General features: G+C 41.7%; 1 protein-coding gene across 1 annotated transcript in view; it reads left to right on the plus strand.

The window, feature by feature from the left end:
* Positions 1-15,827: 15,827 nt before the first annotated feature.
* The window catches only part of ngly1 (N-glycanase 1), a 29,680-nt gene continuing 28,968 nt past the window's right edge, over positions 15,828-16,539 (plus strand). The window contains exon 1 of the mRNA XM_041967289.1: positions 15,828-15,938. Coding sequence (XP_041823223.1) covers positions 15,933-15,938 — 6 coding nt within the window. The 5' untranslated portion in view covers positions 15,828-15,932. The remainder of the gene's footprint in view (positions 15,939-16,539) is intronic.

The following is a 16,539-nucleotide window of genomic DNA, read 5'->3' on the forward strand; positions in this document are numbered from 1 at the left end:
AAACGGTGAAAAACATCTCCTTTCACAGAGTCCATCGACTCAGCGGGAGGAAACCCGGGTTCAGCAGACCGAGACCTATTGTAGCCAAGTTCTTTAGCTTCAAACAGAAAGGGCAGGTGAAGAACCAGGGCCGCGAACTGAAGGGGACCAACTTCGGAGTAAACGACCAATATCACAGAGAGATTCTGGACCGACGGAGAGTCTTGTTTCCCATCAGGAGGAAATCTATTGCTGAAGGCGCTCGCGCTGTCATCGCGGTGGATAAATTATTTATTAATGGACAGCTGTACCGCGGCTCGGACATCACTCCGTGGCTCTACTGACTTGGTATGTGCTTTAATTTTCCTGTTTTCTTACTAGATCATGTTATATCCATAAAACCACCATAAAAGATCATTTAGTTAACAGTAAATCCACTGCCCGTCTCCACTACACTGTTCTCAGCACAGATGCGTTTTTTAAATTACTTTTTTCATTTGGCACTGCAATGGAGGAAAGTGTGCATGTCAACATGCTCACAGTTAAGGCTTGACCTGCCCTTTGACATAATGTTTCCTGCTGCAGAAAACAAGCCTTCTGATGGTGTAGAAGTTGCTGGGATACACATGAAGCCTCTGCCAGCTTTGTCAGATTGGGATAACGTGCTACACTGACCTTCCACCATGACAGTGGACTCACCTTCCTGGACAAGGCACGCTCTCCTAAGTACATCCAACCTCTTTCTGAACAGTTCCATTCAGCTGCTGCTCTTCATCGTCTTCATCACTGGTGCTGGACTTTTCAATAACTTATGCAGCACCCCTGGTTCTGGCTGGCATGTCTTGTGCAGTGTTGGAGCCTCATCTCATTTGCATTGATTTGTCCTGGTTTCTTTTTGACAGTTAGTGCCATGATCTGCACAGTGTTTTCCACCTTAAAAACATCATCAGGAGGAAGAAACCTCAGTTTCCTAAACCTGGGATCTAAAGCAGCAACAAGTAGGACAATGTTTGGGGAATTAGGGTGAAACATATTTAGTTCTTTCCATCCAGCTGTGATTTGCTCAATCACATCAGTGTGATATGACTGGACAGGTGCAGCCTCAAAAGCTGCAGTCTAGATGGATTCTTTAGGCTTTGCATGAGCAGTGGCAGTGCAGAGGAGGATGACATCTTGTCTATTTTAACCAACTGTTCCAATAATCTGTCAAGTAAAAACATGAAACTTGGACCCTGTATCAGTTTCAACTCAACGTTGCTTCAGTTCATGTGTTTCTGGATTTGTACACTTTTCTCTCATGTTGGCTCAAATAGCTGTGGCATTAAAAACCACAGGAACATCTGCAAATAAAAGAGTTTACAGATGCATTCTGTGAAGCTTTTGGACATTTTTATGTTCTGCTCTGACAGGGTGAGATTTTTTTACAAGAGCATGTGAAGAGTTATGGAGAGATGTTTTTCTGCCCTGTCAGGCACTGTGAGCATCATTCAGTTAGCATGATGTTGTAAATGGTTTTGAGTACAACTGTTTGGATGAGCTGTATTATATTTTAAATTCTGGGCAGTTTTCACACAGACAGTACATTAGAAAAGGTTAAATCCTTCAGCCTGCACTTCTATTCTTCATCAGTACATAAAACACAGAACAAAATTACAGAAAATAAAAATGTTCTAATTCATGGTTTTAGGTTTTTATTTCCATTTCCTACTTTAATTATTCTGTTATATTTCTAATTCCATGAATCTTGTGAAATTTTGTGCTCATAATTTACGACTGAAGCATTGCAACAAAACCATTTCCCTCTGATGATTAAAGTATGTATATCTAAATCTCAGCAATAATAGATTAAAGGCTGTCAATTTACACCACAGGACTGAATGCATCAAGCTGGCATCTGGCCGTCGGGAGCGACAGGACTGTTGGTGTTTTTGTATGTAACACACAGTCTGCACTGTTGAACTTTGTTAGCTTTTGTGTTTTTATTTTCTCTTCAGTTCTGGACCGGGGGGGGGGGGGGGGGGGGGTAAGAGATTTCTTTTTTGGGATTTGTGTGATGGGAAACTGGTATTGTGGGGTTGTTTGGGTAGAGCGGTTGTCTCTGGGGCATGACCATGGTTTCTGTTGAACCTGTTTTTCCTGCTACAGCATAATAAATGGCTTAAAAGACAACTGGAGCTTTATGGATGGCTTAATGATGGCTTAATGAAGAATTTCTACAACACCCTTGACAAAAAATTCTGCTCTTTGAAGGATGTGGGGTTATCTTTGTGACGCGACAGCATGGTGTCTGTTTACTGAATTGCTCATTCTTACCACCAAGGTGACATGTACTTTAAATATATATATAAACCACCCATTTTTGCTGCTGATATACCATTGTAGATTTATTGTAACTCCACTTTCTTTACATTAATATATTGTCAGCTACATTCACAACAGTGAAGGGAATGTCTTCATGAAACGTTAACTTTAATACACCGAAAAGTTCACATGGAGTGGAAAAGGTTAACCAAGTATTAAGTTAAGTCTTGCTTATGGTTATGGTATGCACCAAAACTGTTTGTTTATGAGTAGAAATCAAGAGTAAATGATAAGAAAAGCTCATTGTTAGGGCTTAAGTAAATTCACCACCTGGGTGACACATCCGCGCAGCAGTTCTCATTAGAAGACACATGTCAGCTCCTAGGCCAAAGAAAAGGTAATATTCTGGGTTGATAATGTGTAGAGAAGTCATGATAACAAGATTCACCTGCTACAGAGCCCCTGAAATCCCTGGCCAACATTAATGAGCTTTTCCTATATAAATAATGTAACATTGCTGCATTTTCCATTAACTTTGAATTAATTTGAGGTTGCTGAAAGCAAATGCCTTCTGGTTCATAACAACTTTAACACACTTAGCAAAAAACCCTTGTTTATCTGTATTGCTCATTCCACAGATGCAAAGTCTTTACAAATTACACCTTTTTTAAAAAGGTGTTTAATCAGGATTTCCAATTCTGCATTCTGTTATTATTAAAGGGATGAAATAAGTGACCAAACACACTTTTTGTAAAGGCTCTTTGAAGGGATATGTCAAATTAAAGATGCTCGCCAGAAGCACCACTAGAGCTGATCAGAAAACCAGTCAATATCTGGTGTGACCACCATTTGCCTGACGTCTTGCAATGCATGCCCTTCACCTATAGGTGATTAGGTTGTTGATTGCGACCCGTGGAATATTGGTCCACTCCTCTTCAATGGCTGTTCAAAGGTGCTGGATATTAGCAGGAACTTGAACTCGCTGTTCTATACGCCACTCCATGGCATCCCAAACATGCTCAATGGGTGACATGTCCAATGAGTATGCTGGCCAGGATTGTGTAGATATCCTTGCAACGTGGGGCCATACATTATCATGCTGCAACATGAGGTGATAGGTCATAGATGAATTTCACAACAACTTCGTCTCTGTGGTCTCTCTGGTGCATTCAAAATGCCATCAATAAAATTAATCTGTGTTCGTTGTCCATAACATATGCCTGCCCATACCATAACTCTACCGCCACCATGAGCTACTCGGTTAAAAAAACTGACATCAGCAAATGGCTCACCCACACGATGCCATACATGCTGTCTGCCATCTGCCCCAGTGAAAACCAGGATTTATCCGGAAAGAGCGCAGCTCTCCAAAGTGCCAGACGCCATTGAATGTGAGCATTTCCTCATACAAGTTGGTTACAACAACGAACTACAGTCAGGTTGAGACCCCAAGGAGGACGACAAGCATGCAGATGAGCTTCCCTGAGACGATTTCTGACAGTTTGTGCAGAAATTTTTTGGTTATGCAAACTGATTGGTGCAGCAGCTGTCCGGGTGGTTGGTCTTAGATCATCTTGTAGGTGAAGATTCTGGATGTGGAGGTCCTAGGCTGGTGTGGTTACACGTGGTCTGCAGTTGTGAGGCCAGTTGGATGTACTGCCCAATACATTATAATTATAATACAGTTAATAATAACTGCCCATATATAATAATGAACATTCAATTCACAGGCAACAGCTCTGGTGGACAGTTCTGCAGTCAGCAAACCAGTTTATACCAGTGACAAAACCACACTTTGTAGGTGCTGAGATAAGTGATGCTGTGAGACTGCAGATTCAAACCAGACTTGTACACACATAATGATTGTTTTAATCTTAAGAGATTTTTTATCTGGTTGAGACCTCACACGTGAAGATAAAAAATCAGTTATGATCGTATTGTGTGTGGTGTGCTCCTAAAATGTAATCTCAGAACAACACACACATGATGATACTGTCCCGCAACTCATCTACAATCTAGTCCTCCGAGCCAGACAAACGTTGAAACGTAGAAGAAGAACCACCATGATTGGCTACGTTCTGTACCACGTCACCATCCGCGCAGTCACAATGCACGAGTCGGCTACGATCCATTTAAAAGCGGATCATCGGGACAAATCTGCTCATAACACCTCAGACCAAATGATAACTAGACTGGGAAATTTCAAGATGATCGGTCGCTTGTTGTCCGAGATTGGGAAGAGGCAAAATCAGGACAAAAACAGCCCAAAAATCATTATCTGTGTACCAGGCTTAAGCTTTTAAGATTTTAAGATTTTGTTCTGACTTTGTTCTGACAAATGCCCGATTATCTTATGTCTTATAGTTTAAATAATTAGTAGTTCATATGATAAAATTGATGATTTTACTAAATCAAAAGAAACCCTGATCGTCCTACTGTTTGCACATCTCAGAGGGACTTCTAGTTGTCCTGCACAGTCCTTCAGAAGCCTTCGACATATTCAATCTGCACCAACAGCCTTTCCTGCCAAAGTTTACTGAGCTCAGCTCCCAACTCCTTCTGTTGTTATAGACAGGTGGACAGGTGTAACGCGCTGCATCATTAATGTTAATAGTGACAATTAAAACACTTTTGCGGACAACATAAAATTTCTGATGTGAGTAATCGTGTCCTGCTGGCTTTTGCTTTAAATGATGAGCTGGATGAATAGACCATAAGGAAGATCACTGAACTCCTTCTTTTGCCTTTTAAACTGCTATTATACTCAATTAGAAAACTTCTCAGCATCATTTGAGAATAAAAACCAGAGTTCTTCTGCTTGTCTGCAATGACTGTGATAAATTGAATTAATTTAATTTTATATTTCAGCTTAACTGAACCTTTTTTTCTTTGAAGTTTCATCAGCTTGTCTTTTAAATGATAATGAAAACTGATGATAAACCAACAGAAACCCCTTGGATTTACATATTGGGGGACGGGAAGTAGAAATGCGTGTTTTAATGATACAACTGCACAAAAAGCTTTGATTACACCTGAATGATGGTCACAGCAGAGGCATGAAGGCCATCCAGCATGTGCCACAGAGTGAGAGAGGAGGTCTAAATATAGAAACTGGTGATGAGCTGCGCTCCCTGTGGGACAGGGTGATTTCAAAGGGAATGCATGCTGACTGTTGCCATGGTGATCATAATTCAGCTTGGATATCTCCTAATTAGGAGGCAGGGATGTAAAATAAAAGAGAATTGAGAATAGCGTGAACAAAAGTCATCACTGTTCAGTAACAAGAAGCAATAGTTCCAGCTCAATGTGCAGAGGTTGAGTGGAGGCAGTCAAGTCTCAAAGAATCTGTGCATTCCTGATAACTGCAATGTACAACACTGTAAGAGACTAAAGAGACAGAAACACACCGTTAGAGGTAGAAGTCTTCACCAAAATATCCCCCTATCAAGCTCTTGGGTTTTCCTTTCTAACCTGGTGCAGCTCATTTATCTGTGTCAGGTTATTTCAAATTTAAAAGAAAGAAAGACTGAATAATTTATTTATTCATTAGCTGGATGTGACATCCAGAACAGTTATTAAAATGTAATCTCTAAAAATGGGTCTGGTAAGACATTCCCCAGTACAGCGATCCGTCATCTGGCCCCTTATTTACATTATGCTGTTAACTTCTGTAGAGACTCTACCACTATTCATCCAGTCAAGCACAGGACGAAAAGTCCAAGCTGGAAATCTGCAGAACAGAAAACAGAGGCTATGGTTTGTGGTTGCCTTGTGTACTGATTACAGGAATTGTGAGAAAACTAGGAAATTTGAGAATTCACAGTATAATTTATGGTACGTCCAGCTGACATAAAGAGGTGGAATGAGCCCACACTTACTTCTTGATCCAAATCAAGATATTCCCACAACAGCTCAGATTTACATTATGTTTGTAATGGAAATTCAACACGGCCTGAAACTGCCAGACAAAACTCTAGAGGTCCCTCTAAAAAGGAGAAATGCACTGGTCTGTGCATCCTCTCGGTATATGTCCTTCAACTGAATTAACCCCTTAACGGCTGACTCCATATCAGTCTATCTGCCTTCCATCAACGCCAGCTCGTCCAAAATGCTGCTGCAAGAGCATTTAACTCCTGTTTTGTTATCACTGCACTGGTTTCCTGTTTGTTTTAGGACAGAAGAATTACGTTAATTGTTTTTAAAGTATTGAATGGTCTGGCTCCATCATACATGACCTTGTTCATATTTACATGTCAGATTGATCACTAAGGTCCTCTAATCAGTTGAATCTCCATCGCGACAAATCCAGGCTGAAAAGTCGAGAAGACCAAGCCTTTTCTGTTGCTGCTCCTCTTTTGTGGATTAAATTTCCCTTCAGTATTAGATCAGCAAAGACTCTGGCTGTGGCTATGTAAGTAAACATGTCCTTGACTTAAGAAATAATGGGCATAAAATTGTTATTTTTTTAATCTGAAGTTTTTTTGTTTTGGTCTGTTTAATAAAATGTACATATATATATATATATATATATATATATATATATATATATACATATATATATATACAACCTCTTCCCTCACCCACCCTCCCATTTTCTTTGGGTAGGCTGGGTGGCCCTTCATCTTCAGCTCGAGTCCTGGGAGCTTGAGGATCCTACACAGTATCTTAGCTGTTCCTAGGACTGCACTCTTCTGGATGTAGATGTCTGATGGTTCTCCAGGTATCTGTTGGAGCCACTTCTCCAGTGTGGGGAACATGTTCCCCCAGTGCTCTGATGACCAATGGTAATATTGTTGCATAATAAAATTTGATTTTAATTGAAAGATACACTTTATCAGTTCAATCACCTGGCAGCAACTCAACACATTTCGTCATGTAGACATGAGGAAGACGGCTTGATGAAGCATCAGAACGAACTGACTCATCAACACTGGACAATAGAAGATGGAGAAACGTTGCTGGTCTGATGAGTCTCCATTTCAGCTCCACATTCAGATGCTCGGCTCAGAATCTGCTGGAAACATCATGAAAACATGGATCCATCCTGCCTTGGATCAACGCTTCAGGCTGCTGCTGGTGTAATGGTGGGGGGAGATTTTCTTGGTCCACTTTGGGCCCCTTAGTACCAACGTTGCCTGGTTTAACCACCACAGCCTACCTGAGTATTGTTGCTGACCATGTCCATCCCTTTATGACCACAGTGGAGCATCTTCTGATGCTACTTCCAGCAGGATAATGCACCATGTCACAAAGCTCAGATCATCTCCACCTGCTTACTAGAACATGATGATGAGTTCACTGGACTCCAACGTCCTCCACAGCCACCAGGGGCCTCATTTATAAAACTGTATGTAGGAAAGCAAACTACAGGTGGAGTCCACTGTGCAAAAAGGAAATGCAGCACACTTCAACTTTTAGATTTATAAAAGCGTGCGCATGCACGTCCCACGCCTGTTTCTGTTCATAAATCAGAATCAACTCTAAAGGGGCCTTGCCACCCCACATGGTGGCCATAAATATTCATCATATCATTTCCATGATGGCTTGGGAGGGAAAAAGAGGGAAGAAGCAGAATTTTTCGGGGTGTGAGACAGTGTTGGAAAACGTAAAAATGTTTACTTGGAGGGCACGGCGTGGGCATTACTGGTTTCAGAAAGGTAGAATAGTTGCAGCAGGTGGCTGATGCTGTCATCACGCCAGAGGCATTGGAGCGTGCAGTTGGAAATCTCAGTCAATAGAGCATCTATCTGCCATGTGGGAGATCGAAGTTCGAATCCCACAAGGGTGAACAGTAATACCTTCCAGTTGGGGTCAAAGGCAAGATGCTGCAGCCCACAGTAAATCATTTTGGAGAAAAGCATCTGCTAAATGACAGTAATGATGCAGGTAATGTCGTCTTTTGTTTTAATTTACAAAATAAATATGCACAGATACATCTGAGATTGGTAGCAGTTTATTTAGTGTTAAATAATATTTATTTTTAGTTTCTGGCTGCTCCTGCTGGGTGGGCGGGGCTGCAGCTGTGGTTGGAGAGGGTGAGGCCAGAGACTCCACCCAGCACCCCAGCAGCCGTGTCCTCAGAGGAAGTCCTGCAGGTGCAGAGGGACACCATCACCACTATTAACCAGGTGGACAAGGAGTTGGAGGAAATGGAGACTGTCTTGACGGAAAATAGGACAACAATTAAAAAAGGATTGTGTAAGAATAAATAAATAAAGGAAATTCACCTCTTGTGTGTTTCATAAGTGTTGCATCGCTTCTAGACCTCCAGTCTGTCTCACTCTGCAGGATCTCAGAATAAATTACCAAACCTTACTTTCCGCATTTTCTTTTACTGACTGGTAAATGTTGGAGCAGACTCTCCACCTCATCATTTCCTTGATTTTATTCTGGACTGTTGGTGTTGCAGTTTCCCGTTTTTCTAGATTATGTGCGTATGCATGGGTCAGAGTTTGCGTGGAGGTAGGAACATTGTCCCGCCAACGGGAGATTCTCATCATGACTGTAGCAAACCTGCAGCAAGTGTGTGATGCTGTCATGTCAATATGGAGCAAAATTTCTGTGGAAAGTTTCCACCACCTGGTTCAATCTGTCACACCAAGGATTAAGACAGTTGTGGAGGAAATAGGGGGTCAACCCAGTAGTAGAAGGTGGGCCTGATAAACTGGATGGTTAGTGTAAGTATCAGTTGATGAATGATAGGCCTGAACTGTAAATGCAGAAGTGCTACACTAATTCATATTTGTAAGTAAGTTGAATTATTATGTTAAAAAACGTGGCTCATGTCTGATATTTCAAATTTTTGCCTGCAGTGAAATGAGTCAGATTTTTTAATTTTTTGACAATCAATAAAGCTTGTATGACTAAACCAAACAGTTTCCCAAGATTATCAAGGATCTCTGTAGATGTGTCACCACAGGCCCTGATATAACTGGATTTGCTGGGAATACATCAAATACAGTAATAAATAATACATCTCTAAATCAAGAGCAAAGACTTATTAATTCTACCTGTTTCATTTGATATGATCTGGAGTCTGTGGGTTTTGCTTTCCTTTGGCTTATTGCTGGCGCATTAAACAAAAAATAAAAATAAAAAAAAAACTTTTCCTCCTCTTGCTGTGATAAGATAAACTTTAACAGCCTTCAAAAACATCACAGATGGAAACACACATACATTGGCTGTGTTTTCAGTCCCCGATAGCCACTTAGTGCCCCCATATTGTCATTATATGTCTCCGCTGGAAGGGGAGAACAAGAAGAGAGTGTCTTCTTCTCTGTAAGGCAGCAGAATAATACTAATTATAATATCTAATACTTTGAAGAAAGATTTAAGTTTGGAAAACTCTCTACCCCATAACTTTTTTAAATAACAACTCTTTGTCCCTATTTAACCTCTCTCACTCTTTCTCAGCTCTGATGATTTCTTTCTAAAATCTCTAAAAACTCTTTTAAAAAAAAAAGACTGAATCTAAAGGAAAATAGACACTCGGAGGTATGTAGATGATCTAAAACTACAACACAAAACCACAGTTTTGTTTTTTTTTTTTTGTTTTTTTTCCAGCAGCAACAACTGGCTAACTTGAAGTTAAGAGTCTGAGTTCTCTTTCATCTCATCATTATTTCATGTAAAGCAATTTATGTTGCCTTTGGCATGAAAAGACCTTTGTAAATAAAGTTTGATTTGATTTGATTCTTCATGGACCAGAGCAGGATCACTCAGATGCAGGAAGTCAATAAAGAAAGATCTCAGACCCGATCAAGTTTCCTACATTTATCCCCCAAATGTTTCAGACATACTACTTAAGACCAATCTCAATAGAGAACACGCCCATAAATCACCATGCACAGAACTGTGGGATGAAGCCACCATGTTGGGGGAATAAGCGCAGGGATGGTAATACCTAAATCTTTCCTCTTGTTACATTAGTATGTTGTTTTCACATTCTTTATTATCATTGTAAAATACAACAAAAATAAGACAATTAAAAAAAAAGAGCCTGTTAAAAAAAAGAAAAACAAGAATAAATAATCAGAAGCTTAAATATGTATACTAATCACACTGACACACACACACACACACACACACACACACACACTGTAAACATAAAACAAGATGATGAAAATATGATTATTTAGATTTCTTAGATTAAATATAATTAAATACAACATATAACTTTTTATATATATAAATAATATAAATAATAATAAAGAATAATATTAATGCATTATTATTATTATTAATGTTGTAATGTAATAAACACAATAAAACACAAAGAACCTGCATTACCTCTAGTAAACATCATTATCACCAACATTATTTTATAACCTTTACTGGAGGTGAGCAATGCACAGGTAAATGGGACAGAATAGCATAGCAAGAATATATATGTTAATATAATTAGATTCAGCTATAAGTTATAGTACAGCAACAATAATTGGGTAAGTAGATGAATGGGCTACAACAAACAAACGAAAAAATAAAAATAAAAAAATAAATCCATAAAGGAATATATTGGTTAATTGTGTTCAGGGAAAAATAGTGTAAGTGTTGATGAGTTTGTTACTGTTTTTATTATCCAGAGAGACATTTTAAAAAAGGAGTTCCTTTCTGCAAGAAATGATCTAAATCTGGGTGTTGATCCAGCAAATTTCTGCTTATGAATGAAGAATTTTGCAATTAATTATATATTGAAAATGGTCTTCTTGCAAGGATTCAAAATAGCAGAATTTATCTTTGAGAGTCAGTATAGGCATATTATGAATACGAATACAAACCACTTTATTGGTTATGGTTATGAACAGATATTTACAGATAAATTATGGTTATGAACAGGTATATGCTGATAAATATTCAGTTCTTATTTACAATAAGTTTTTAAAGGAGTCATCTTAAAAATGGTACTTTTTCAAGTTAAAACGTGTATTGGTGTTGGACTGAAGTGTTTACGTCCCTGAAAGCTCTTCTTCTGAAGCCAGTCGAGTTTTTCCATCTGGGTCTTTTGTTCACAGTGGAATCGTCAACAAGGGTAAACTCTCGCAAACGCATGATTTGAATTTGCTCCTGGGATTTTGTCACCACAAGAGGCTATTTGATTAACCCTCCTTTATACCGGGTGTGTGTGCTGCACATTACGACTGCGCTTCGGCCACCGCTGCTATTCGTGGCCATTTTAGTCAATGGTTTGGTGCACTGCGTGTCTGTGGAGCACTCGTGAGTGCAGTCCACCTATATATATATATATATATATATATACATATATATAAATATATATATACATATATATACACACACACACACACACACACACACACATATATATATATAAATGTTATATATGTGTGTGTGTGTGTGTGGCTTTAGAACAGACCTGGGCATATTACGGTCCGCGGGCCACATCCGGCCCTTTGTGCATCCCTGTCTGGCCCGCGTAAGGTCAATCATAAATTACAACATAGATGGATTATAAAAACATCTATGTTGTGCATGCAATACCACTGTACTGCTTTTATTTTGAAAAGCATTACGCTTCTTCCGTATTGACGTGCGTGATGCGAGCTTTGAGTGAAAGTGAACAGCTACAAGTGATGCTAAGAATAGAAAAGTTGATAATGAATGTTGTGTTTTTAACAAGACGTGGACTGACAAGTACTTCTTCACAGAAATTAAAGGTAAAGCTGTGTGCTGGATTTGTGGTACACAGGTCGCTGTGTTAAAAGATTCCAATCTGAATCGCCACTACACAACCAAACATGAGGAGAAATACAAAAATCTGTCTGAAAAAGAGCGCGCAAAGGTGTCTGATGTGTTGCTAGCAAAACTGTAAACCCACCTTTGTACCTTTTCTTTTTTATTACAGCTTACACGGAAATGTGAATAAAAGCAGCATTTCACTTTTTCTACTGTTGGAGCCAATCTAGGAAAAGTCATAAAATTTCAAGTTAAAAAAATATCGTTTAGGGGATTTATTTATAATTTTTTTTTTAAACACACTGGCGGGTCATTTTGACCCGAGGACAACAGGAGGGTTAAGGAGTGCTTATTGGACTCTGTTGCACTGATATGCCCAGGGAAAAAGAACGCGTCTGAGAACGTCTCGCTCCGACGCACTGTGATAAGGTGGGTTGAGGACATTGTTGAAAACTTGGAGTTTCAGCTGAAGAACAGAGCTGCAGACCTTGTTTTTCTCTGGCTTTGGATGAGAGCTGCGATGTGCGTGACATCGCCCAGCTTCTCATCTTCTTACGTGGAATAACTGCAGACTTTCAAGTCACAGAGGAACTGGCAGCCATGGCCACCTCTCAGCTGTCCTTCACATAGCCAGCTCAGACATTCAGCCAGATTTCAGTGCCCTTGTTCAAGCCCAAAACAGACTGGATTATTCTCACTGAAAGGGTAAAATGAGGAGGAAAGCATTACAAGTCGTTGTATTGCTGCATTTCTAAAAACTTGTTAAGTTGTTTATTGTTTTCAAGGATTCAAGGATTCAAGGATTCAAGGAACTTTATTGTCATACCAGCTCACATTTACATGTTTATGGTACGAAATTAGAACTGAGGTCCCGGTTTGAGCCATAAGAAGGAGGGCAATAAGTGAAATAAAATAAGACATGAAGAGAAAAAAAAAAAAAAAAAAAAATAGAAATATAGGCTAAATATAAATAGAATATAAGCTAAATACAATAGAATATAAACAGCACAATTTTAAATAAAATAAAAATAAAAATAACAGTAAACACTAAAGAGCCCAGTTTGCATGTGCAGCCTAGATAAATATGTGCAAGTATGTATGTGCATGAGGTAGTGGTAGTCCAAAGTATAACATTTCTGATATTAATGTTAGTGATATTGCACTTATATGGACAGCAGGTAAACATGTAAACATGTGGACAGGAACTCCCCTGGGGGGGGGTAAAGTGTTTGCAGTGCAGGTCTGTTTGTCGGAGTGGGGGGGTGGATTCAGTTTAGGATGGGGATGGGGGCAGGGCAGCAGGGTTTGGGCTGGTGTTCAGAGGTGGGGAAGTAGGGTGGGGAAGGGTGGGGTAGGGTGGGGGAGGAGTCTACAAGGCATGGCAAGAGTTCAGCAGTCTGACAGCTTCGGGGAAGAAGCTGTTCCTGAACCTGGTGGTCTTGCTCCTTATGCATCTCAGCCGCCTGCCTGAGGGGAGGGGTTGGAAAAGTCCATGTGCTGGATGGGTGGAGTCCTTCATGATGCGGAGGGCCCTCCCCCTGCATCGTGCTGTGTAGAGGTCTGAGGTGGTGGGAAGGCTGCTCCCCATAATCCTCTGTGCAGCCTTTACCACCCTCTGCAGAGCCCTCCTCTCAGCGGCGGTGCAGTTGCCGTGCCACACAGTGATGCAGGTGCAGAGGACGCTCTCCACCGCGCAGCGGTAGAAGCTCCTCAGGACAGCGCTCCCTAGTCCGGCTCGCCGCAGCTTCCTAAGGAAGTAGAGGCGCTGGTGTGCTTTCCTGACCAGCTGGGAAGTGTTGGTGTTCCAGGTGAGGTCCTTGGTTATGTGCACACCCAGGTACCTGTAGCTGGAGACCACCTCCACAGCTACTCCTCCGATGTGCAGGGGAGGAGTAGGGCGCTTATCCTTCCTGAAGTCCACCACCATCTCCTTGGTCTTCTTCACATTGATGCAGAGGTTGTTTTCTCTGCACCACTGCACCAGGTGTTCCACCTCCTCTCTGTATTCCGACTCATCGTTGTTGTTGATGCGTCCCACAACCGCTGTATCATCTGCAAACTTCACTATATGACAGCTGGGATGTCTCGCCGAGCAGTCATATGTCAGCAGAGTGAACAGGAGGGGGCTCAGCACACAGCCCTGAGGAGAGCCGGTGCTGAGGGTGATGGAGGAGGAGGTGGAGTTATGGATCCTGACAGTCTGAGGTCTGTTGGTCAGAAAGTCCAGGACCCAGTTCCCCAGTGTGTTACTCAGACCAAGGGTGGAGAGCTTCTGGACCAGTGTCTGTGGGATGATGGTGTTGAAGGCAGAGGAGAAGTCCAGGAAGAGCAGGCGGGCGTATGAGTTTCTGCTCTCCAGGTGGGTGAGGGTTGTGTGGACCACTGATGAGATGGCGTCATCAGTGGAGCGGTTCTTTCTGTATGCATACTGATGTGGGTCCACTGTGACGTTGATGGAGTCTTTGATGTGGGCCATAACCAGCCTCTCAAAGCACTTCATGACTACCGGGGTCAGGGCTATGGGTCGGTAGTCATTCAGGCCTGTCACTGTGGGACACTTTGGGACGGGGACAATGGTTGCAGTCTTTAGACAGGTGGGAACGGATGCCAGTGATAGTGAGGTGTTGAAGATGTCCGTCAGCACCTCAGCCAGCTGGTGTGCGCAGTCTTTCAGTACACGCCCTGGGATGTTGTCTGGGCCAGCAGCTTTGCGGGGGTTAATTCCTTTAAGGGTCTTTCTCACATCAGCAGTGGACACACAGAGGGGCGTGTCACCAGGTGGTGGTGTTAGTCTATTGCAGGGAGGGGGGGAGTCAGGGTCCTCAAAGCGAGCGTAAAACCTGTTTAGTTCGTCTGGCAGGGAGGGGTCCTTTGGACATTGTGCATCCTTGGTGTCGTAGTCTGTGATGCACTTTATGCCCATCCACATGCTCCGGGGGTCGTTGGAGGTGAGGTGACCCTGAATCTTCTGAGCGTATGTGGCTTTGGCCCTCTTGACACCCACCGTCAGATCTTTTCTCGCCGTTCTCAGTGCTGATGCCTCACCTGCCCTGAACGCAGCATCCCTGGTTTTCAGCAGAGCTCTCACCTCAGCATTCAACCAGGGTTTCTGGTTTGGATAGCAGGTAACTGTCCTGGTGGTGGTGACATCATCAGTACACTTGGAGATGAAGCCGAGGACAGAGGAGGTGTAGTCCTCCAGGTCCACCTCTCCCTCACACATAGCTGCCTCTCTGAAGACCTGCCAGTCTGTGCACTGGAAGCAGTCCTGGAGCACAGAGGCTGCATCACTGGGCCACACAGTGACAGTCTTCTTTGTTGGCCTGATCCGTCTCAGCAGGGGGCGGTAAGCTGGCGCCAGCAGGATGGAGATGTGGTCAGAGAGGCCAAGATGGGGCCGAGGAAGAGCTCTGTATGCACCACGTATGTTTGTGTACACACAGTCCAGAGTGTTGTCCCCTCGTGTGGGAATGGTGACGTGCTGGTAAAACCTGGGCAGAGTGTCCGTCAGTTTCACGTGGTTAAAGTCTCCCGCATTGTATGTGGAGATTAACAAGTTAAAATTAAATTGAACTGATTCAGTGATTGTTTTTTTTTATTTATTTCACCTATGCACCACAATTTCACATCTCTTAGCGTAATAGCGGCAGCAAGGAATTATGGGTAATCCTCAGAGCAGCGGGGGATTTCCATGAGGTACGGCGCAGATGAATGTCTGCGGACAATATTAATATAAACTACCTGAAAAGTGCATCAAAGTGAAGTTGGCTTCCTTTTAGTTTTATATTATGTGGTTCAGAGTAATTTCGCCATGGTTTTGTTAAGTAATGACTTGAGTTTTGTGTGTTTTATTGCAGGTGAAAATTTTGGTTTAAGCTAGCTAACATTAACATGTGCCACGTTTCCAGAGTGAGCATGTGCTGTTGTCCACGCGAGATGACATTCCTCTCTGACTGTTACTGATGCAGGTATGTTACAGTATGAAGTTCAATTATGTTTTAAGATTAAATATTTCCTGTGGTTTATTTGTTCGCTTTGTATTTTGAAGTTGATAATTGTTGTGAAATGAAAATGCTGAGAAAAATGGCAACAGTTCAGTGATGAAAATGTTAGCGGTTTTATAATATTTTTTGTTTATAATTCTAGTAATTCTGGTAAACTGAAAGAAACAGCATAGTTAATTTAATTGTATTCTATTTCATTATGTGACATCAAATTCACTGTACAATACACAGAGGCCCTGATCTATTAACGCTTTGCGTGTACTAAAACAGGTGCAGACGGCTTTGCTCCGCTAAAATCGGCCCAAGCTTATCTATCAAAGCCGCAAACATGGAACTGCGTCAGTTATCCTGGCAAAACTGCGCCGCTCTCCACTTTGCGTTTCTGAAGCTACTGCATATGCATTATGGGCGTTCCGGCCAGAAAGTGCACATTAGTGGGAGGAGACTATGCAAATAAATCTGGTTTGCGCAGCAGTGGGATTCATGTAGCCCGCAAATAGTTTGCGGTGTTTATGTTTGCTCTAAAAATAGCGTTTCTGAAAAGCAGGTGCTAATTGGCACAACA

Source organism: Melanotaenia boesemani, chromosome 17 (genome assembly GCF_017639745.1).
Source record: "Melanotaenia boesemani isolate fMelBoe1 chromosome 17, fMelBoe1.pri, whole genome shotgun sequence".
NCBI classification, from domain to species: domain Eukaryota; kingdom Metazoa; phylum Chordata; class Actinopteri; order Atheriniformes; family Melanotaeniidae; genus Melanotaenia; species Melanotaenia boesemani.